The following is a 25243-nucleotide window of genomic DNA, read 5'->3' on the forward strand; positions in this document are numbered from 1 at the left end:
GGTCCTGATATAATATGCTATTTAAGCAATAGTTCAAATGTGTCTGTGGCAAGCTCTTTTTATTTCCAGAATGGGTTTTTTGACTTATTATGTTTCAAAGTCATGTACCCTTATCAATATGTATTTCATAAAGCAAGGATTGAAGGTTATTAAAAATCTATATCAAATTATCAAGATGTACAAGATAGGCTATAATTGTACACTTGAGATCTTTCATGATTATATTCTTTGTTTGGAAAAGATGAATATATTTTCAAAAAATGATTTTTCTTACACAGACTATCTTAAATATGAGACAAACTAAGTGAGATTTTCAGTATAACACAAGAAAATCAAGAGATACCTCTGTGCCTGAATGCCTAAGGGGCACTGGTGACACCTCAAAGCCAGCAGAACGTGTCAGAGGTCCAAAAAATATTTAATGCTTCAATATGCTTGGAATCTCATTTGGTGGCTTCCTTATAACACATCTCCTTTTTGTGACTACGAAAAAAGAGAAAGATGCATTTCAGCATCTTATTTTCAGTGCAAATTCTTTTAGTAATGTTGTTAGGTACAGCTGTCACATTTCTTGTTCTGGTCTTTGATGCAGTTTTACCTTATCTAAATATAAGTCACAAATGCCAAGGATATATCAGCATATGCTTGAAATCCTTTGATTTGGCTGGTCAGGTGGCCCAGATATAGCACTGTTAATTGATATTTTCTCCTTGAAAACAACATGTGAAGTCATTGATTGTGCCTGTCAGAATATAAAATATTAGTGGCACTCTATCCTGAATAAATATAATTCAGCAGCTGACAGGACATAAGATAAAAGTCAATAAAAAGAGAATTATTTATTAAAAAGATCTAATGTTACAAGAACAGTACACAGAAACTATTATATTACTGTGTCTTCCACATAATATATATTATATATAGTATATATACAGATTGTATACAATATATCTAACATTTTGAGATGGGCTGCAACAGTACCTTTGTTTTGGTCTGCAAACAAGGTTTATTTCTGATTATATTATTCGCCAAACAGCTCTTGTGACATCATACAAAAATACAGTCTCTTCAGTGACATTAGACTGCACTGTTACAATCTCATCCACAGAATAGGAAAGAGCTCTCTATTGCACCTAAAAATAATGTGTCATGATAAGGAAACATTGTCTTCTACGAAGTAACAAATATGTAATACATAGGTACTTAAACATTTAAAACATGTTTATTAATATATTTAAGATGCAAAATACAGATTCTGTTCATGTTGAATATAAAACATACCCCCTTTGTTTCTTGCAATACAACTATATAACTTGAAGGTGTGTTCCATATTTCTACCTATATCTTGATACTATAGATCTAGATATAACTAGAATCAGCTATATCTTTTTATGTCAGAATTTTATACTTTTTTAAAATCAAGCATAGCCATTTACTATATTCAGAAAACTGTTTGACCAGAATGCCTGACTGAAACCTTTTTGAATACACCTGATGGAACTGCATTGGCAAGCAATTCCCTAAAAAGATAGGTAGAGGGAATTACACTTAACTAATTTTAAAAAACAGACATTTTGCCTTCTGGTTCATCACTGTGTTTTGCTGATTTTTTTTCCCTTAAAAATGACTTTGCTCATGCAAGCTCTCTCTCAATGGAAATGCTTCTGTTTTGCAAGCCATAGCAGGCAGTTGCTTTGTTTCAACTTGCTCTATCAGCAATGGCAATGAAGCCAATTTGCATTGCATGCATTCTATTCCCCTTCCCTTTCTTTTACCATAAACTGCTATTTCAAAGTGGTTCTAGAAAGCCCTTTTCTGCCTTTTATCTCACAACATTGAGTGCTCAGCTAACCATCTTGTCATTGTTCTTCTAGCAACATTTGTGACTATTTCAAATCTGGTTTTTGGGAATGAGCTGCATACATTCTTTAAAATTCTCAGCGGGTTACAAAGAATATAATTCAAACTGCTTTGGAAAAAAATATTTTTGGAAAATGTTATAAAAACCCATTCTTCATCCAGATTTGCATATGGTTTGAACACCTGATCTGTTATGATACTTTCCTAGGTATTACTTTTAAAGTTGCTAAGAAATGGCATATCTGGAGTGTGTTAGGAAGCAAACATAGTACAGAGAACCCAGCACTGACTCATCTAGAAAATCTCTGCTACCAAGATTTTCCTGGTAAACTGACTGAGCACAATACATTTGTTCTCCCCAATAAGGTAATGTTCTTTCTGGGCACATTCTCTACATATATGTTAGTAGAGTCCCCTTCCCTATATATCATACACACTATACTCACACACATGCACACACCCCTCCATGCCCCCATATGCACCAGGCTCATTTTAACTTAAGTGCCACTATGAGGAAAAGCCTTTAGACGTACCATGGTGACTCTCCCCACTTGACTACAGAATGGAAAGTGATTGGTACAGTAGAAAGTTGTCTCGGACTAAAGCTGACAGCACAGTCCTTATAGGCAACTCTCTATCTGATCAGCTAGTAACTGAACAAACTGGAATGATGCTCAGTAGTATTTATTCAAATGTTGTTTGGGATGTAACAGTCTTCAAAATGTACCCTTACTGAACTCTGTATGATTGAATGACTATATTCCATCAAATATGTTCTTGCCATAATATGCATCTGTATATCATTTAGCCTATTTACCAAATATAGAAAGTACAGTACCATACAAAAATGGATTTCAAAAAATAAGATCTAAGACTGACAGCTGGTCAGAAAAAAAGTATATTTATCTCCTTGTATTCTTTTTAGTTGTTCATTCTTTTTAGTTGTGTTAAGATTAAATGCCTAAAGTGGTTTCATTGCCAGATGCATTGTTAATAAATGAAGATTAACTTTTACTATTAAAAATAAACATCTGCTTCTTTTGTTGTTTGATGAAAAACAATAGCACTTGTTGTCTTCTAAGTTTGTTTAATCATTTTCAGTTTACCTTGCAGTAAAATAAATGGCTTATTTTGCTCTTTCTCTTGTGAGTACTTTCAAGGTATCGGATTGACATTTTTTTTCTCATTTAATATGTATTCATACATTTTACATAAAATATTTTCTTTACTTTTGCAGTGGGCCATATACCAACTGAACTATTTTTCTTCTCTCTTAAATGACCTGTCAACATGAGCAGCCAGCCTGAGGGGAAGCAAGAAAAGCATTAGACTTAACGTCTTTATCAAACGTTGTTCTTTTTAAAAAAAAAGAAAGAAAAAATTCTTAAACAAAACAGATGTACTGTACAAGACACCACTGTCTAAACAACTCATGGTACACAACCGGGGTCACCAAAGATAAACATATTAAAAAAGTAGGATACATTTGGCGGAAATAGCAATTGCTTACAAAAATTAATTACATACAATCTGCATATTTTGTTGGGCCAGTAAAGATCCCCTCGCCAAACAGAGGACTTGACTTTTACAAAAACTGAAGAGAAAAACCTGATGAATTATTTGACCATTTTTTCCAACACTCCTCTAAGTGCACTATGTGTATTTGTATTTCTATGGGTCTTTAAGCATTAGCTTAGGGTTCCAGCTTCTCCAAGGACATAAAGCTCCATCCATTGGTGTCTTCAAGCTAAAGCAAACAAACAATGACAACAAAAATATTCTGCAGTCTTCACCATGAGGTTGAAGGAACCATCAGTGCCAAGAGCAACGTTACAGATGATGAGGACGTTGAGAAAATGTGTAAAGTGGATTGAGAGCTCGTGACTTTTCCCCCTGCAATACAAAAAGAAAATCAAATAAGGAACAAATGGGGAGAACCTTTCTTAATATACATAGGTGCTTAAAGGGACCTATACAAAGGCATTAGGAATTAGGAGTGCATACACACGTACTAACTTTCTGACAGTTAAGCTAGTTTAGCTTTTTTTAAGTCAACTCAATTGTCACAGTGTGCACACATATATAGAGTTAACTTAAACGCGGCACAAGATAATGCACCTCCGAGGTGTATTATGTTGAATCAAATTACTTGAGTCAACTTAGCTCACAAGATAGATGCCACTAAATGGAGGAGCTATATGTGTGTATGCTCCAGTGTGGCTTAAGTTGACTACTTAAATTGCCTTATTTTAAGTTAACTTAGTACATAATGTATGCACCCTAGGTACCTAAGAAGGGGATCAACAAAACACAGCGCACCACTTTGTTTAAACCAGGCAGTAGGCAACTCTGACAAGAAGGGAGGAGCTTATGCTCTAGCTCTTCAAGAGCTCTGGCCTGTAGGGAGTTGCCTCTCCACTTTGGATTTACAGCTATGCATCCACAGCCTGGAATTAGATGCCTAAATCATTTCTTTCTTACCAACCATGGGCATAGGAGAAAGTGATCTTTTACCTAATAGCCCACTAGTTAGGACCGTCACTCAGCATGTAAGAGATTTGGTTCAATTCCCTCTTCTGCCTGAGTACATCAGAGCCTTAACCTTTTACCTCTGAGGACAGTAGACTAACCATTAGGCTATAAGGTATTCCTAAGTGACTGTTCCTAGTCTCTCCTGTTGGAGGTTCTGGTCCACACTGAATAGTCTAATTAAATTTACAATATAAGAGAATGACCTTCCTGTGACCAGGGAGCCAGCAAACAGGGACTGCCAACAGGAGCAGTTTCCAGGCAGTTGCTGGAGGCCAGTTTGTGGGCAGAAGTACATGCCCTCTTCTGTAAGGGTGCACCAGTGTTCATGCAAGGCAGCCACGCAGAAGGAGCCAGGTCGGAGACTTCACCAGAGGAGAAAGGAGGACACTTTGCTCTACAATAATGCTGAGTACATGGCGGACTGCCAGGGCCCTGGCCTGGATGGCACTGCCCGCCCAGGGCTCCTCTATGGCCTCCAGCCAGATGGATGCCATGGCGGGGCTGGAGCCACTCTCCCCCCACTTTCTGTGGGGGCTGCCTGGTGGGGCCTCGGCAGCCTGGTGGGAAGGGGGCAGCAGAAGCTCCCTTGCCTGTCCCACATGTGCCCACCTTCAGGCCTTGGAGGAGCAGGCAAGGGAGCTCCAGGCTGAGGTCAGCAGGCTGCGGTGGATTAGGGTGGCTGAGGATGAAATTGATGGGTCCTTTCATTCTCTGCAGGGTCAGGAACCTAGAGGTGAAGCCACCGAAGAAGGACCCACTGCAGAGGTATGGCAGACAGTCACCTCCAGAGCCAGGGCTACACATGCTACCTTAGTGTCAGCTCCCCAGGTATAGCTGGGGAACAGGTACAAGGCCCTGGCAGACATGGAGGAGGAGGTAGGAGAGGATGCCTCCAATGGAACTGATGCCACTCTAAGCACAGCACAGGCCAAGAGCTACTGGAGCACCAAGAGTAAGAGACGCCAGGTTCTCGTCATCGGCAATTCCATCCTGAGAGGAACAGAGGGGCGCATCTGTCACTCTGACCCCATAGCACATGAGGTTCATTGCCTGCCTGGATGTCATGGAGATGATCCTGGACCTCATTCGACCCTCTGGTCATTACCCCATGGTCCTTATCCATGTGGGAACAAATGACAGAGCCAGGGGCAACCCGGATTACATAATAAGAGACTACAGGGCTCTAGGGGCAAAGCTTATGGAGACAGGGGCACAGGTGGTTTTTTCTTCTATCCTTCCAGTGAGCAGATGTGGACAGTGCCACAAGACATGCATCAACAAGGTCAACCAGTGGCTTTGGAGCTGGTGTTACCAGGTGGGTCTTGGGTTCTTGGACCATGACCCGCATTTCCACACAGAGGACATGCTCGGGTGGGATGGGCTTCATCTCTCCCAAAAAAGGTAAGTGTGTTTTTTCTTCCGGGTTGGCTGATCTCCTATGGCAAGCTTTAAACTAGGTTTGCTGGGGGACGGGGATGCAGAGGAACACGAGAACACTTGTTGTCAAGCCAGGTGATGCACACAGGTAGTACCCAGGTAAGTGACAGGGACCAGGGCAGACTTAGGAACAAGGGGACAGCATGGGTACCTACAGGAGGCCTCAAATGCCTCTACACAAATGCTTGAAGCATGGCAAATAAGCAGGAGGAACTCGCCCTCCTGCTAGCTAGCAAAATCCCAGACCTAGTGGGGCTCACGGAAACCTGGTGGGATTCTACCTGTGACTGGGCAGTGGACATCGAGGGATACAGGCTGTACAGGCAAGACAGAGCAGGGAAAAGGGGCAGTGGGTGGGCTGTAGCACTATACATCAAAGAGCAATACATGTTGTTGATGATCAGGATGGGGTCAGAGGACGGGCAAAATGAGGCGCTCTGGGTAAGAATGTAAGGGGGGGATGGGGAAAGGGACTTGATAGTTGGTGTCTACTACAGACGGCCTCACCAGGGGGATGAGCTGGAGCTGGAATTCTCAGGTCAGCTCACAAATGCTGTAAAGTCAAGGGAAGTGGTTGTCATGGGTGACCTAAACTACCCAGACATCTACCGGGAGGAGCAGTCAGCCAGCTCCGACTGCTCAGGTAGGTTCCTAGCCAGGATACAGGACCTAGACCTAACCTAGGAGGTGCGTGATCCCACCAGGGGAAATGCCTTGCTGGACTTGGTACTTGCCACAGGCGATGACCTAGTGAGGGGTCTGTGAGTACTCGACCACCTGGGTGACAGTGATCATCACCTGCTGGAATTTACTATCCAGCACAGGGTAGTGAAAACAAGCAGCAAGGCAGAGGTCCTAGACTTCAGAAGGGCCAACTTCTGTAAGCTAAGAAGGTTAGTAGGAAAGGCATTGGGGTCTCAGAGCTTCAGTGAGATGGGAGTCCAAGATGGGTGGTTGTTCCTCAAGGAGATGATCCTCCAAGCTCAAAGGGAATCAGTCCCAATGTACACTAAGGGGAGCAGAAGTGCTAAGAAGCCCCCATGGCTCAGCAAAGCTTTCCAGGGATGCCTGAGGGCAAAAAAGGAGGCATACAAACAGTGGAAACAAGGGGCTATCACCAAGGAGGATTACACCTCTGTTGCTCGGGACTGCAGGGAGGCTGTTAGGAAGGCCAAGGCAGAGATAGGGCTAGAGCTAGTGACCAGAATTATGGATAATAAAAAGTCCTTTTTCAAATACATAGGAAGTAAGAAGAAGGCACTGGGTAACATGGGGCCCCTACAGGATAGGCTTGGCAATCTGGTGATTGCGGCAAAGCAAAAAGCTGACCTCTTTAATGAATTCTTTGCCTCCCTATTCCTGAACAGGGACCAGGACATTTCCCCCACTAGAATTGCAGACGGACTCAGGGGAGGCACCGCCATGCCTAGGGTCAGGGACGACCTAGTTAGGAAACTTTTGGAGTGGCTGGACGTGTTTAAATCAGTAGGTCCAGATGCTCTTCACCCCAGGGTGCTGAGGGAATTGGCAGGGGTCATAGCGTGTCCCCTGGCATGGCTTTATGAGCGCTCGTGGGGCTCCGGCCAGGTACCAGAGGACTAGAAAAGGGCCAATGTGGTCCCCATTTACAAGAAGGGGAGAAAAGAGGACTCTGGCAATTATAGGTCAGTCAGTCATACCTCGGTCCTTGGGAAGACCTTTGAGAAAATTATCAAGGAGCACATCTCCAAGGGCTCAGCAGGGGAGGTAATGCTCAGGGGCAACCAACATGGGTTCACTGAGGGCAGATCCTGCCTGACTAACCTGGTTTCTTTATATTATCAGGTTACAAAGTCCCTGGACGAGGGTGTCGGGGTGGATGTCATCTTCCTGCACTTTAAGAAGGTCTTTGACGTGGTTTCCCACCACATTCTCTTAAAAAAATTTGGTGACTGTGGCATTGATGCCTACACAGTCAGATGGGTGGCAAATTGACTAGATGGTCGCACCCAGAGAGTGGTGGTGGATGGGTTGTTTTTGACCTGGAGGGATGTGGGCAGTGGAGTCCCCCAGGGCTCTGTCCTGGGGCCTGTACTGTTCAGCATCTTTATCAGCGATCTGGATGTGGGTGTGGAAAGCATGACGTCCAAATTCACTGATGACACCAAGTTGTGGGGCGAGGTGGGCATGCTGGAGGGGAGGGACAGAATCCAGCTAGATCTAGACAGAGGTGGGTGGATAAGAATAGGATGGACAGAGGTGGGTGGATCTAGATCTAGATCTAGAGGTGGGTGGATAAGAATAGGATGGAATTCAACACAGGCTGCAAGGTACTGCATCTAGGGAGAAGGAACCAGCAACACACCTATAGGCTGGGGAACACCTTTCTTGTCAATACGGTAGCAGAAAGGGATCTTGGAGTCATTGTTGACTCCGGGATGAACATGAGCCGCCAATGCGAGGAAGCGGTCAGTAAGGCTAACCCCACCTTGTCGTGTATCTACACATGTATCACAAGCAGGTCCAGGGAGGTGATCCTTCCCCTCTATGTGGCTTTGGTTAGGCCACAGTTGGAGTACTGCGTCCAGTTCTGGGTGCTGCACTTCAAAAGGGACATTGAGAGGGTCCAGAGGAGGGCCACTCGCGTGGTCAAGGGGCAGCGGGGCAAGCCCTACAAAGAGAGGCTAAAGGGCCTGAACCTATTCAGCTTCCACAAGAGAAGGCTGGGAGGGGATCTGGTGGCCATTTACAAACTCACTGGAAGGACCAGTGGGAATCAGGGGAGGCTCTGTTTCCCTGGGCACTACCCAGGGTTACTAGGAAGAATGGCCACAAATTGTTAGAGAGAAGGTTCAGGCTGGACAACAGGAGACATTACTTTACAGTTAGGGCTGCCAGGCTCTGGAATGGGCTCCCAAGGGAGGTGGTGCTCTCTCCTACCTTGGGGGTCTTCAAGAGGAGGCTGGACAGATATTTAGCTGGGGTGATATGATCCCGGCACCTGTTCCTGCCTGGGGCAGGGGGTCAGACCTGATGATCTGTTTAGGTCCCTTCAGACCCTAAGTATTATGACACTATGACCCTCTAAGCCTTGATTAAGGCACTGTTATGCTTACATCAAGATCCTGCTTTACCTACTAGACTGCAAAGTGTTTAGCCTTTGTTCATCCCAGAAGTACATGTTTAGCTTTAGAGAACAATCGTATTCCACCCTAGAGAGCACAAAGTTCTCCCATTCTTTCCACGGGTAGTCCAGGGGTAGCATTTCCAGTGTGACACCAATTCCATTCCATTATGTTAAGATCCATCTTGATTTGGACAGATAGGAGCAGAGACTTTTATCGGAACCAGTGTATCTAAGTAAGAGACAGCAATATTCTGCAAATCAAGATGAATTTTGACATAATGGAATGGAGCAGGTGTAATACTGGAAATGCACTGGGCTCCTCATTGGAAGAATTGGAGAACTATAAGCTATTAGGGGGCTGCATCATTTCTATAAGGGTAGGAGTCACAGATTAAGTTAATACACTTCTCTTGCTTAGCAAGGACCAACAAAATGAAATAATGTCAAAACATTAAAAAACTGGAGGTATTTGAAAGTGAGACTTTCCAGGATTGCAAGCCCTATCTGTTTACTGAAATGATACTATCAACTGATTTTTCTTGTCTCAGGGTGCAGCTATATGAAATGATTACAAAGGAGTAATTCATTGTAAATTTTATTCTGTAGTACATTAGCTCAGTAGTAAGGAGTGGACCTACAACCAGCTCTGTCAAGCAAGTTGTCCACAATGGATGTTGTGCTATAATGGTGTCTGCCCATGAGGTGACAGGGAGGCAGTTACACAGAGCAGAGGGCTTGCCTGGGACAAAGCTGATTAGGGGACTGGCTACATGATTATCACAGTGGTGTAATTTAAGAGTAAATGGGAATTGTCTTTTTGCTGTCACAAAAATATTTATGGCAGTCAAAGTCTAAGCAAACAAATATCTATGTCCCCTGTCATGTTACAAATGCCCAAAATTTGTGTCTGTGACAAGGGTGGTATGATTTTGTGCTGCGATCTTGCAGCTGACATCTGTTTGCTTTAAGATGAGAGAGTGTGGGCAGGCCAGAGCTGCCAAAACTCTCCAGAAGCCTTGGGCAGGCTCTCACGGGGCTTCAGGGTCCAGACCTTGTGCATCCTGGGATCCTCCATCCCCAGAGCATTCAGGACTGGGCCTGTGAAACCCTGGGAACACTTCCCTGGGTTCTTCCCTTTGGGATTCCCCAGATGTGTGTCAATACATGGGTGTCATCCTGAGGCTCGGACTGCCAATTAAATGATTACCAGTCTCAGCTCTGGGACTGTATTGGAGTTGGCTTTCCCTGTTTACAGACACACCATGGAGATTCCCTGGGATGTGTCTCTGCAAGCAGGGAGCATTTCCCACTGTCCCACATGATAGATGGACAGGAAAATGGGTAATGTGTGTTTTATCCAATGAAGTAGATCTGTTTATATTTGCATAGTTACCCTGTACTTTTTGAGAGGTAACGTTGTGCTGGAGGGCATGCATCTACTCTGCTTTTACTATGGAATGAAGTGAATTTACTCTGTAGTAGATGTAGTATGTGTCCACACTCTCAGTCATCCCAAGAAATCCCTCACCTCTTCAAAATATTGCTGCATGCACCAACACACTTTTCCTCTCTTATGATTTTTAATCTTTAATCATTTCTTAATACACAGCTTTTTTATTCTGCTTCAGGTAAACCTATCCCTTTCTCACATCATCAGTTGTATAGCATTTAAGTTGCCTCAGAGAATGCAGGAAGTTCCCAGGATGATAGGTCTGCTTGGTATTTAGTCTCAAGGCACAGTATGGTGCAATATATCTGGCCAACAACATCCTTATGAAGAAATGAGGTTTTTCAAGTTCATTCTCCAACTGAGATCTCTCCCTTGACACTATTTACTTAGAATCATAAGACTGTTAACTTCATGTCAGGCAGCCCCCAGTGTAATAATATTTAAAGAGTATTTTAATTACAACTGAGACTGATTTAAATTTCTTTTCAAATGCAATATCTCTGCTTAGCCAAGATGTAAAAAATAATTAACTTTCCATTTCACTAGAAATCCTGGAAGTAAATAATCTCTTTAGCTCATTTGAAATGTATGCAGGTTACAAATGTATTAATCAAATTTATAGTTATATAATGCAAGGAGAAAACAATACACTATATCATGCAGTTGGTAGGCAAACACTTTGAATACCATCATAACATGGCTATTGGTTGGTGGGGTGAGTGTAGACAAAGCAGACACTTCCATTCTCTCTGTTTGAGATAAGGTGTTTTTTCCTCAAAGAATAACTCTTTCTCTTACTCCAGTGTCTGAAAAGGTGAGTGTTAGGGAGACAACGTGAATGAGAGGTAACTAAGAATCAAACTTCAGTATGTTATATTGATATAAATGTACTAGAGTTAGCTTGGATGTATACTAGTGTAATTGAGAGCATAATTTGAACATGGGGTAGTTTGGCATGTAATGCAGCTTTTGTAAAAATCTAGGGAGGGTATCTCTACCAACTATTCTGTTCTATCCAGGTTCTTACACAGTGTGCATTTTTATAGTGTGTTTCTAGAAATGCATTAAGCAAGATAGCTAATATCTGTCATATTTTTTTCTTCTCAGTTTTTTTCTCAGAGGGATACGTCTGCAGCATAATGCTTTGGGATTTTAAACAATGTGAGATATGTATACATATACACACCATATATATACACATGTATGTATGTATGTGCATGTGTGTGTGTGTGTTTTCTTTATGTTTGTATTAAATTAGGCATGGTCAAAGAAATTGGCCTCCCCTGGTTGTAAAAGATAGTGGGTTCTGTTGTGAGCCTTAGTTCTTGTAGGAGTTCATCCCACAGTCTTTGGCTGGTGCCTTATAGAACTCCATGTCCAGCAAAGACATGCTTGACCTTTACTGTAGAAGGCTCATTTTGTGCCACAGAAATAATATTGTCAAGTATGTACTTCTTCATGGAGCCTTATGCATATATCTTGGACAAGAGCCATCAAATAACTTTAAGCTAGGTATTACGAATTTAAATTTGAGTAAAATATCTATAGAAACCAGTGTAGGGACCAGAGGGGAATTCTGCTGTGCTTACGGTTGCCTGTGTTTCTGAGAAGTTGGATTTATATTAGTTGGAGTTTCCTAAATAATGAAAGCTACATATGCAGGTATATTGCATTGTTGCAGTCTAGTTGAAAACTAATGAAGGCATGAATAATTGAGGCCAGGTCACTATTCGTGTGGAGTGGGGAGGCGTGGGGATGGATTTGGTGATACTGCTATAGGACAACCTAGTCAGTAAAGAGTACATGAATACTCATAAATGATGGATTGAATTAACTGACCAGGTGTGCGTGTCTACCTTCAACAAAAGCAAATTGTACTCTGGCTACCAACTCCTCTAAAAGTTTTTCTCTGTCCACAAACATCACTGCTTTTCTCCTTGAGTTCAGTTTCAAACAGTTGTTCTTTGTTCATGACCTGATTTCATCCAAACATTAGATCATTTTAATGCTAGTGATGTGATTCTGTTTGGTAAAGGGCAGATGGATGTGTGTCATAAACATGTTGCTGGTACTTGAGTCCATATTTTATCATCCTGGCACTGTGTAGATGTTGAAAGAGGACACTAGAAATTATTGATCATGTGGGACCTGAGAATAGAGGGCACTTTTACACATGCTTCTGGGGTACAGGGGGTACTTTAATTAGAGCAGCTTCAAGAGCCACTCTAATTAAAGCACTGCAGTGTATTGTGTATCAGCATCCACATGATTCAAAATGGTGGTGGGGGCACTTGAACTAAAGCTCGTTCAATGAGCTTTAGTTAAAGGACCCCCACCACCATTTCGAAGCACAGGGACACTGATATATGAGATGTGGAAGCTGGCTAGAGCACAGTAACTACCACATTCCAGCAGACTTAATTGAGTCTGCTCCAACATGGTCTAATTACTAGGGGTGTGTGACACAGGCAGTATTTGATTTGGATTTGGCCTGTTCGACCCTGACAATGATTCAGTTCGTTGATTCAGATCACTGTCCCGATTTGATTATGTTGAATCTGAAACTGGAGGTTTGATTGTGATTTAGAGAATCAGCAATTCAGCCATAGACACAGCATTATATGTTTTTTCTACACAGCTCGAGATACCAGGTGCGGCTCATAAATGCTGAGATGGTGGGGTGGATGGAGCATCCCACAGGAGCGTAGGGCCCCCCCACATGTTCGCATGTTCAATGATGGACCTGGAAGTGGGCCAGAAGTACCCCCACCACTGTGCTCCCATGGGATGCTCCATCTGCCTCATCATCTCAGTGTTCACAAGCTGTGCCTGGTACCTTGAGATATGTAGAAAAAACATATAAAGCTATGTCTATAGCCAAATCATCGAATATCTCTGAAAATCTCTGAATCAATTCAGAGGCTTCTGATTAGATTTGGAGAGGTTAATGGGTCTCCTGATTCGATTCAGATTTGGGGATTCAGCTGCCGAAACGTGCTGAATCTCCTCTGAATCAAATCAGTGACTGAAGCTTTGCACAGCCCTACTAATTACAGCATGTCAGAGCAGCCTTGCAGCACATCTACAGGCACCCTTAAGGGCCAAGTATTGAAAGTATAATTTTTTTGTCACTAATTTTTGGATTCATCTCTCAAACTATTTTAGGCCATTAACTTGGATCCCCACTATCTCACTCAGCTGTGGCTATAGTATCCATATTGTTGACAGTATCAGATACTACTGAGAGGTCCAAGAGGATAAAAATGAATGTCTGCTTATGAACAGGAGATCATCCAGTTTTGACCTGAATCTAAATTGTGCTAGACTATCAGCTTCTTAGATGGACTTGTAGTTGGCCTTTGACTAGGTCCTCTGTGAGCTTGCTTAGGAATGGGAGATTTAACACTGGTTGATAGTTAGCTAGAGGCAATGTTTCCAGGGTGGATTTTTTAAGTGTTGGTTGGACTATTGAAGAAAGAAGAGAGGACTCCTTCCCTGAAAAAGGTGGCATTAGTTCATAAACTAGAAGGAATATGGATCAAAAGTATTCAATCAAACTTCCTGATGGCCACATCCAGACGAGCACAGCCGTGTAGTATGTGGCACTGCAGACATGTCTGTGGCGCCACATACTGCGCGTTCAACTGTTCTTCACACTGCAAGGGTATCCAGGGGTCAAAAAAACCTGTGAAAAAGAAGCAGAGTGGGACATGAAGAGGCAGAGCTTGGCTGGCTGGAGACACACTCTGGCTGCCGGGCAGGCTCCAAGCACAGGATCACCACTGCTGAAGCCCTGGGAGGTCCCCAGAATCCCAGGTAAGGCTGCTGGGGCCAGCTCAGCATTGGCCTCAACCTCCCCTATCCAACCTGGGGTAACCTGCCACGCACTGGAGGGTGCGTGGCACAGGCGTTCCCAGGGCCGACTAGCAGCAGCACAAGGTGTGTCACCACTAATTCTCCCCAAGAAAGCAATGCATCAGGAGCTTAGTGAACAACTGTTCACTATGCACCCCCGGGGAAGACCAGGATCAATGAATATAAACTCTTGGAAGGCTGCTTCAGGCTTAATACCAGGAAAAACTCCTTCACAGTCAGGGTGTCCAGACTGTGGAATAAATTCCTTCCATAGATGGTGCAGTCACCTACCCTGGAGGTTTTCAAGAAGAGACTAGACAGTCACCTCACTGGGGTCACCTAACTCCAGTTGTCTTCCTGCCTGGAGTGGCGGGGCTGGACCCAATGATTTGCAAAGTCCCTTCCAGCCCCGAACAATCTATGAATCTATGAAACACCCATGCTCATGTGGATGCAGCTGATGAGTGAATGAGTTGAACTCCAGGAAGTCAGATGAGCTATTGATTAGTGGCACAGAGAGGGTGGATCCAGGTTGTCTAAGTGCGTTCAAATTTTTATAATTTTTTCAACAAGCAATGCTCAGATCAAATGAACTTTCCCTCACATACCATTTGACAGGTTAATTTATATGTGAATACTACAGTTAAATAAATGTGGGACATCGTATCTACAGACCAGTGATTCTTAGTAAGGGTGCTGAGGTACTAGAGGGCTGCTGCCATATCCTTTGAAGGGTGCTGTGAGTTGTGAGGAGATAAGGAGATAATCACAGGCTCAGGTTTGTCTCTTCCTGGATGATTCCTCACTTGCATTGCTTGACCTCTGTGCAAGGAGGTAAGCACTGTCATATATTAATTTGTTTTTGAAATTGGGTGCCACTCAAGTCACAAAAATTATGGAGGGTGCCTTGAGTCCATTGAGAGATGCCTACTCCTGAAGACTAAGTCCCAAATTTACAAGGTGTGACTTAGGTGCCAAAAGCCAATGGTGCAATCCTTAAAAACTGCAGTTAAAAAACAAATACCAAAGAACATATGGCTTAATACAAACAAAAAACTGCAATTAAAAGCCAAAGTATCTACTGCAAATGTCCAGAACTTATGCCCTTTTGGCAGGGCTGAACAGTGCCTATCTAAGCCCAATGGCTATCTCCAGTTGTGGTCATTTCTATACCCACATCCCCTGCAAAGCATGATCCATTAGATGTGTTCCGTCATTAGCTATTTAGCACGCATTTACATGAATGAAGTTTGCATAAAATCCCACAGGGGTGTTTTGTTCAATTATTCGGTGGTTAGAGCACTCACCCAGGATGTGAAAGACATGAATTTTATGCCCTCTTTAGTCTGAAAGCATGATTATGGCACTCATCTGAGTGGGTACAGAGGAATCTGAAATCTAGGTCCTGTCCTAAGGGCGCCTGATAAATTTAAGGTTGAAAAGCCATTGGATAAGTGCAAACAAATCCTTTGAACAGGTATCAGAACCTATGTTTCTCTCTCCCCTGGTAAATCATGCGTCTTTTTGCTCTCTTTCTCTATATAAAGAAAATCTGAATTATTTTTGCCTTAGTGGTACCATTTCAGTATGAGGGGTGGTATGTGTCCCTACCTACCCTGCTTAGCCTGTAGCTTGGGTGTTGGGACACATTACAGGTGGATGTGGTTGGGAATCCCCTCAAGCAGAGGAGGAGGGATCTTGGGTAACTGCTGAAGCCACTGAAATACTGGATAAAAGGGCAGTGATCCCACAGTAATGATTTTTTTCCTTTTCTTCTTTTCAAAAAAAGAGCTCTGCTTTTGAAGGAGTAATTTAAATGCCTAGTTCCAGGAGAGAGTTTCAGGCTGTGATTCCCAATCTAACATGTCACTTCCTGCTCCAAGAATTAGGAGTTTCCAGGGTGGATTTCTTGTGAGTACCTCCTTTTGGCTAGTTTAGGCAGCACTTGCTTAGTAAGAATGATGATGTAATTTTAAAAACCATAACATTCTGTATACAAAATATGAGTGACCTACCTGAAAAAGATGGCACCCTGATTTGGGAGCTGACTGTCCCGTCCCCTCCTTCACTGACAGCACAAACCTCTATGATATAGACGCCAACATCAGGAAGAAGAACCACTGCAGAGGTTTTCTGTGTTTCAATGACCTGACTGTTGCTTTGACCTTCTTGTCTAAACAATACCTGCAAATTACAAAGGCGCTTTAAAACCATCATTAAAATTTTAGGCCAAATGCTGGACTCTTTACTCAAGCAAAACTGCCAATAATAGCAAAAAGTGTTTTGCTTGAGAAATGACTTAAGTAAGGGGTATAGGATCTGGCCTTTTAACTTTAGGTAGAGACTCTCTGTGTCCCCCACCTCCCTTTTTTATCTCTAAAAGTATGGATAGACACTTGTGGAGGTTAGGGACATGTAAAATCATATTAAAATGGCCATCTGATCTAGTTCACTTAGTTCACTTAAGTTAGGTCAATCTTAATGAGAACTATACAAAAGTTTCAGGGAGGTTATATTGGTCAGAAAGGGCCAACCCAATCTAATCTAACAGTACCATGAACATGCACTAAGTTAGATAGGGTATAGTTAGAACAATCTAACTGAACTTCTGTACATGTTCCCAGAGTAGCCCCAAGGCTGTGAAAGCCCAGCTGCTGACCTCAGCCCTGAGGGTATGTTTTTCCTAACTCCCCAGTACCAGACTATTTTTAGCCCCATGGCCCCTTTAAAGTTCATTCTCATTCATATTCCATCCAAAAATTCATGCGCTGGTGAATACCCAGATTTAAATAGGAGGAAGATACTTTGGAATAGAAGCTCATGTGGTGAGAGTAACCAGCTCACTAAGCCAAATGGTACTGACTGGGGATCTGGCCCCTCTTATGAAAACACTAGTCTTTCATTTTGGGTAGGTGAAAAATGCAGCAGGTGCATATGTAGCTGTCCTTGCAGTATGTCAGTCCAAGGACTTGTATTCCTAGGCAAAACTGAAAAGGTCAGAGAAGTGTGAAACGGTAAGGAAGTTATCTGAACTTTTTCTGAACCTCAAACATTTTGTTAAAGGTTAAGGCAGTTTTGATTTTATCCAAACCTTTTTACACTTTCCTGATGATATTTCCTGTTATACAATAACTACCAGGTAGTGTGTGTGTGTGTGTGTGTGTGTGTACATACACATATATGTATATATACACACATACATATATACTGTACATATATACATATATACATATATACATACATATATACATATATACATACACTATATATATACTGTATATACACTATATATATACTGTATATAGATCTATCTACTGATTGATCAGTCGATAGATATATAGATACATAGATACATAAATAATTTTGTTATGATTTAAAAGCAGCCCTGGATTCCTATATTTTTCCCATTTATGTCATAAGTTACTTAAGATTCAGTTTAGATTTCACTCTTTAAAACTTCAAAAACTTAAAATGCCAGATGTTGCAGTCACAGATTGCTGAACACCACCAACATGATCATAACAAATCTTAGTATTTGTACTTCTGCTCTACAAAAAAATTAATTTTAATGGTAGTTAAGATGCCTCATCCTTCTGCATTTCCCTAAATCCTACTGTAAACACAGTTAAATTGAAGTGTTAGCATGGATTTCACTGCAGTCTGGTCTTATTAATAGCCACTTTTGGGCCAGACATGACAAGAGTAATCACCTCAGATGGTGCTCATTCAGTTTATAATCAGCAGTTAATGAGCACAACAGAGAAAAGTATTGGAATATTTAATTTTTTTCACTCTTTTTGTGTTATTCTTTATGTTCTAGTTGGGAATAACTGTAGAAAATCTGTACAGAATACTTTGGTGACATAAGGAAGTAATAAAGGAAAGAAAAGAAGGACAAAAAAGAGAGGATGGTTTGATAGTTTGGAACATGGGAAGGTGAATGAAAAAGAGAGAAGACTAACCTTATACCCCATTACATCAGATTCATTTGCTAGAGGTCTGACTGGCTCCCATCCCAGAGACACATGAGAGCCATCTTGCATCCACATAATATTGCTTGGTGGTTGGCTGGGAGCTGAACAAAAGAAGAAGAAAATAACGTTATGCACTTAAATGCACTTTTTTATTCTGGTAAGCATTTTGGTTTTTTATTATATTTATGTTTATCTGCATAGGCACGATCTCTTCTCTAGCCAGAGGCTGATAAGGTGGTTTTTGCTCCAGGAGTGTCATTTTATTAGATAATCTACAAAGCTTATGAACCCGAATCCTTTCATCTCTCTCCAGTATCAAAAATGCTTAGCCTTGTTTTCCAGGAAGGGAACCTTTGTTTGTTGTGAATATCAAATTTGTCATGTCAGTTTTAGGATTCCGATTTAAACCGTGAATCAAAGCTACATGTTAGCTCTGCTTATTATATATGCAGTATAGAGAAAGCCAGAAAGGCCAAGATTTTTTTCCCCACTGAGAAAGAAGTCTGGGTCACTTACGGGATTTCTTGGTGGCAGCATGCACAGTTGTGCTAGGTGGTCCATATCCAGCAGCATTATAGGCCCTGACTGTTAGGTGGTATAATGTGTTTCCTTCTAATCCCGTCAGAATGATGGATGATTCATTTCCCTCAGTTTTGACTTTTTCTGCTGCTTCTTCCTGCTCCATATCTCTCCAGTATGCAACCTGCCAAGAAGTGACCATGTAGAATATTAATCTCAGCATTTGTGCAGCTTCCTCTGTATGTGTTTTCACTTGTTTTTGTGGAAATCCTTCTTGTTGTCTAATTAACAGCTCCTTTTAAACAAGTGGGAATTGTAACATTAGCTCACACTCCAGTGGTGCTCATCAGAGTTCCCTCAGATGGCTATAGTCAAAATGTCACATTACTACTTAAAGCATCATTGAAATGCAATGCATCACATTCTGCCAGCATGAGATGTTGTGACTAGCAAGACAGAACAGCAGAGAATAAGTGCTGACAGGAAGTCAAAAGTATTTCAAAGAACTCAAGGAGTGCTCACCTCTCGCAGGTCATGAGAAACATTTACCATTCAATCTGGAAAGCTTTGACTGAATCATTTGGGGAAATGGCATGAACACTATTTTCTTTCCGGCTCTGCATAATGCAGAGCCACGAGATCTCTGTCAATGTAATGAATAAGATATGACAGAAAACCTAAGGAAATCTTATAGTGGGTTTATTCTACGGGAATACATTGCTGGGGGAGAGAAGAGAGAGAAGGGGGTTCAGTTTTAGTTACTCAGATAGGAACAGGTTTCTGTCAAATGTAATTTAGAAGGAATATCTCTTCCCTTCCTTTCCATGTACAGAAGACAAAGTGACCTTTGGTGGTTACCAGTCCATGACTGCTGGTACCTGCACTGTGCTTGTCATGTCCCCTTAGAGACTGTGCTCCTGGCACAAGAAATCTGGGTCCTTCTATAAGCAGGGCCCAGATATTTACAAACTGTCATAGAAGAAAATTAAGAGTTTCTCCTGTAGATCTATCTACCCGCAGACTTCAGTGAAGCTGTATCATTTTCCATGGCTCAGCTCTCCCCCTGAACAGAAGGAGTCACTGAAGTCCTATTCAAATGGCTTATATTCAGCTTGCTTTGATTCCTGCACAGAACACTTGCAACTTGACCTTTTCCCTGAGGTTGGTTATTTTAGAATAGGTTACTGATATTTACCTAGATACAGTTTCCTCTGAGAAAAGAAAGGTGACATTATACTCCTGAGAAAGTACCCAAGAAAACAGTGAATCAAAGAAATCAAGAGATTCATATGAAACATAAAATCATTCTTTGGGTCTATGCTGCTTTCTAGTTTTGGACTAAGGATACCATCTGAAAAATAACAGAAGGAATGGACACAATATTGCAATTTTAGATCAGGTATTCAATTCAGGTAAATAATCATAATTCTGTTAACATGGATCAATGATCCCCTCTGATCTGCTAACAATAACATGCCTTACATCTACGTGGGTGTGTTTATTTTCTTTGTTCTTTATAGTTTCATAGTTGGTAGGGTGGGAAGGGATCTAATCAGATCATCAAGTCTGAGCCCCTGCCATGGGCAGGAAAGAGGACTGGGGTCAAACAACCCAGGGCTAGGTGATTATCTAGCCTCCGCTTAAAGACCCCCAGGGTAGGAGCGAGCACCGCTTCCCTAGGAAGTTGGTTCTAGCTCCTGGCCACCCTGACTGTGAAGTAGCGCCTCCTGATATCTAGCCTGAATCTACTCTCCGTCAACTTATGACTATTATTCCTTGTTACTCCCGGTAGTGCTCAGGGGAACAGGGACTCTCCCATTGCCTGTTGGTCCCCCTTGGCCAGTTGGTAGACAGCCACCAGATCCCCTGTCAGCCTTCTCTTGTAGGCTGAACAGGTTCAGGTCCCTTAGCCTCTCCTTGTAGGGCCTGCCCTGCTGCCCCCTGATCATGCGAGTGGCCCTCCTCTGGACCCTCTTCATGTTGTCCACATCCCTCCTGAAGTGTGGCACCCAGAACTGGACACAGTACTCCAGCTGTGGCCTGACCAGTGTCGCATAGTGGGGGAGGATCACCTCCTTGGACCTGCTCGTGATGCATCTGTGGATGCATGACAAGGTGTGGTTAGCCTTCCTGACCGCGTCCCCACATTGGCGGCCCATGTTCATCTTGGAATCAATAATGACTCCAAGATCCTTTTCTGGCTCTCTGCTGACAAGAAGGGAGTTCCCCAGGCTGTAGGTATGCTGCTGGTTCTTCCTCCCCAGGTGCAGTACCTTGCACTTGTCCATATTGAATCCCATCCTATTCTCATCCGCCCACCCCTGTAACCTGTCCAGATCTAGTTGTAGCCTGTCCCTCCCTTCTAGCGTGCTCACTTCTCCCCACATCTTAGTGTCATCCACGAATTTGAACAAGGTGCTTTTCACCCCCTTGTCCAAGTTGCTGATGATGATGTTGAAGTTGCTGATGATGATGCAGGTGTGAGGATTGAGCCCTGGGGAACCCCACTGCCCACATCCCTCCAGGTCAAAAATGACCCATCCACCACCACTCTCTGGGTGCAGCCCTCCAGCCAGTTTGCAACCCATCTGTACTTTAATATACTTAGTGTCATGATCAAATTCCCTAAGTCTTCACCACTGGCTTTACCTCTTCAGGTAAACTATCAGCATAGGAAGCACCCCTAATTGTGATCAAAACCTGTTATCAAGATCAACCTGTTCATCATTCATTACTCCCATGATATGGACAAAAAAAAAAATCCCGGAAAGCCCATCAAAGGAAGGCAGTGGCTGATCAGGAAGGAAAGATACTCTGTAGCTATTCATCCACTCTCTGGCCTTGAATTTCCCTTATGTGTTTTTGCACAAGCATATGGCACAAAATGCCTCTGCTCTAAAGAATGTACAATCTAAACAGTCAGAAGTAACAGAGGGTGTGAGAGGAACAGAGGGGAAAAACGACTAGTGCAGGGTTACACAGCACACCTGTGGCAGAGCTGTGGGTGGAGCCCAGCTGGTGAAATGCTGGACTCGCTCAAGTCAACGGAAGAACTCCCTGGATACCAAAGGGAACTCACAGGTCCCATTCCAGTGCCCTATCCACTACTGCCATTCTTTAAAGAATGCTATTCCTTGCTATTCTTTAAGGAATGCTATTCCATGCTATTCTTTAAGGAATTAAGAAATGTTAATTTAGGAATGAACTGACAAAAATTTGATTGTAAAACTCTAGTAGATTGAAGAATTCAGATGGGATGGCTTTTTCCTACCCACTTTGCTCTAACTCTGCACAGGTGCTAAGACCCCAGGCAGAGGAGATTTAAGCCCAAAATTTGTCTGGTGACTAGGAGAATAGAAAGAGCCACATGCTATTGATTTTTGACATTAGACCACAGTAAAGAGAAAAGGGTACTTGAAAACCAGTGAGCATGGCAGGGAGGTAGGAAGAAAACTTGACAATTTTAGGATTCATAATTTCTTAGGAAATGGCTCTCTGAAATGTTTATGAGGGGCTGTCAGCCAGGGGTTGGTTAACACATAGGCAAACTAAGTGAAGAAGGGGCCCAGTTGTGCTTATTTTACATATTATAACTATTGAGTGAAACAAAATAATATCAACATATAGTATTAAGTACAGGCAAGTTTGTTTGCCTAGGATCCACTAAAGGGTTAATCCAGCCTTGTTGTTAGCAGTGGTCTCAAGTTGACTCCATAGCTCAAAACCAGCTCCAATGTTAGGTAGGTAAGTAGCTCCTGCATAGCTAACTTTAGTGTGTCATTTATAATAATGTAATTTTTATACATTATTAAATTCACTCACATGGATTTTAGATCCAACTCCTTCCTAGGAAGCTATGGGAATCTATGTAAGCTGAAAAAAATTAAGAAGGAAATGGCCCAACCTCCCTCTTGGCTCAGTGACCTATGGTCAGGTCACTTGCCTAGGAAGCAGGAGATCCAGGTTGTAGGCCCCAGATAAGCACAGTCCGAGCATGAGCATCTCCCACTTCCCTGCAAAATGCTGGGCCACTGGCTGGCAGGGCTAAAAGCACTGACTACCCCTTTTGTTGAACCTAGACTACTACCCTAAAGGAGAGGGGGGCCTAATTCCTGGGCAGTTGTGTAATGAGATGTATGCAAACAGGGCGCCAGGTTTGGGTACTGACTTAGAGGAGGTACCAGATTGGTGCTCCCTAGGGAGTTCATTCTGTGTAACAGCAGCAGTCACAGGGTGCAGCAGCTCTGCAATACTGCTGTAACAGCAACAGTAACAGTCAGGGTAGGCAGACTGTCAGGTGGCAGCAACTGGGCACTGCGAGTCCCAAGGACAAGTAAGAGTTCCTTCTTCTCCTTCCACTTGTTGCCCTCACCTTACACCTGTGCTCTGACAGGGCTTTCTCCAATGTGCAGTCCTTGCTAGTTATGCCTCTGCTTCTGGCCCCAGGGATTTTGCATTTAACAGACACCAGAAAAATTGGATATACAGCAGTAGAACAGTTTCTGTCCTGTTGGGGACAGAAGCAAAAACTCAGCCCCCCCTTCCTTCCAGGAGAGGACAGGAAGCTGTGTCCAACTCCATCTTGATGGCGTCTTTGGAGATTGCAAGCGTATGGCCCTTGATTCAAGAAAAAGGTCAGCCATACGTAGACTATCTCACAGCTCTGTTTTGTTCAACCTTCCCCAGAATGTATACAAAACAGCATCAGAAGGGTATAGATAGCACAGACAGGACCCTAGGATTAAGGGGAAACACAGTGAAATGTACCTACTACATAAAAACAAAATAACAGAAGACCAAAGCATGAATGGGCAATGATTCCAGTCTAGTTTCAAATGCACTTCACAGTCCCTTGAGTTGCTCCCTGTTAAAAATTTTCTTTCTGCCAGGTGAGTTTCCACTTTCATTTTAATATAGGGTTTATGTCTTCTTGCTTTTTCTTTTTATACACACATAAATCTGTCTAATAGCTTTTCTTCTTCAGAGGACAAACTTTTTTTTTGAAAGAGACTCAAACAGATTGCTGATTAAGATAAGTGGCTGGGATTAGTCTGAACAGTGGTTAAACACTGTAGACATTAAAAAAATGTATATAGTTTCAAATAGCAAGGGCTTTTCTAGCTATGTTTTTATCTGGACCTTTTATGTAGCCTCATATTACCTTGAATAAAATATACGTACTGTGCTTGGAATAGGGTTTGGCTGAGGATGATATATATATTCTTACTAAAGAAAGAGTTTCTTATTTGTTCTTTTAACTGACTTTATCTGGGGCTGAGGGTTGGATACTTTACAAAAAATATTATATCCCCAAACAAGAAATTTGTGTTTTTGCTCATTTTAATGTGGTAGCATAATTAATTCTCCAATATAGAGAGTATTTTCCTCACAACTATTTGACTGGAGGTTGAGTGAAACAATTTTAAGAGCAAAACAACATGGAAGTGAAATTTCTGTATTAAAATTCTGTGCCTGATGTTAACAATTGCCCTTAAAGTTATGGTACTTGGAACAGATTAAAATATATTTGTCTTCATTTTTTTCAACAGGTTTACTTTTAGAGTACTTTATTTGTACTCAGGATTACCACTTTGTTGATAGTGCTACTTGGGAATTTTTTTTTTTTAGTAACAACAGCAACAATATTGCTAAAAGTGAAGAACTACCCAGTAGAAGAAAAAGGCATGGCAGGATAGAGGCTGAGATATGCAAAGTATTACTGACTTCTAGTGTTCAAAAAACACATCTGATCCCCCAAATCCCCAAAAGTGACTTGAAAATGTATTTTATTATTGTTATTGTTATTATTCTAATATAATAAGAGCCTTACTACGTCCATCTGTCTGTCCATAAAGCTCCGGGCCAACTGCACATGTGCAGCTCGGAGCCTGATGACAGACAGACAGACAGACAGACAGGCAGGAGGAGGTGGAGGTCTGGGTGGAGGTAGGCAGGGCTAGGCTGTGCTCCCCACTGTGGGGCATGGGGTCCGGATATGCAGGGGGCGTGGCTTGCCGTGGCGGTGGGGCATGGCTTGCGATTGTGCAGGGGGGCATGGTGTGCAGCTGCAGGGAACCCTGAGGGGAGTGGACAGGGGCGGGGGTGGCACCCACCAGCTGCAGCATGTGGCAGCAGGGCAGGGAGCATCCCCATGCATCCACTCCCCGCACAGCACCCTGCGGCCACATGCCACATACCCACCTATGACCCATGTCCCTCCATGCAGCTGCGCGCTGTGCACCCACTGGCTGAGGGCAGCGGGGCATGTGGGGGAGTGGGGCACATGGCCACAGGGTACAGTGCAGGGACAGGGCATGTGGGGCACAGGCAGTGCCTGCTGCCTGTAGCATGCAACCGTGAAGCGGGATGTGTCCCCCATGCTTGTTTCCTGCATGGCACACTGTGGTCCCATGCCAAGCCCCCGTGCAGGGAGTGCCCACCAGCTGTGAGCCGTGGGGGGCATGGTGTATGGCCACAGGGAGCCTTGAGGGTAGCTGGCAGGGGGGTGTG

General features: G+C 42.9%; 1 protein-coding gene across 6 annotated transcripts in view; it reads right to left on the reverse strand.

Moving 5' to 3' along the window:
- Positions 1-814: 814 nt before the first annotated feature.
- Positions 815-25243, reverse strand: part of CNTN5 (contactin 5) — a 1172720-nt gene continuing 1148291 nt past the window's right edge. For all 6 annotated transcript variants that reach the window (XM_059721130.1, XM_059721133.1, XM_059721132.1 and 3 more), the window contains 4 exons: positions 18731-18917; positions 18203-18315; positions 16256-16424; positions 815-3753 (listed from right to left, as the gene is read on the reverse strand). In XM_059721130.1, coding sequence (XP_059577113.1) covers positions 3650-3753; positions 16256-16424; positions 18203-18315; positions 18731-18917 — 573 coding nt within the window. In that variant the 3' untranslated portion in view covers positions 815-3649. The remainder of the gene's footprint in view (positions 3754-16255; positions 16425-18202; positions 18316-18730; positions 18918-25243) is intronic.

The sequence above is a fragment of the Alligator mississippiensis genome, chromosome 1 (assembly GCF_030867095.1).
Source record: "Alligator mississippiensis isolate rAllMis1 chromosome 1, rAllMis1, whole genome shotgun sequence".
NCBI classification, from domain to species: Eukaryota; Metazoa; Chordata; order Crocodylia; family Alligatoridae; genus Alligator; species Alligator mississippiensis.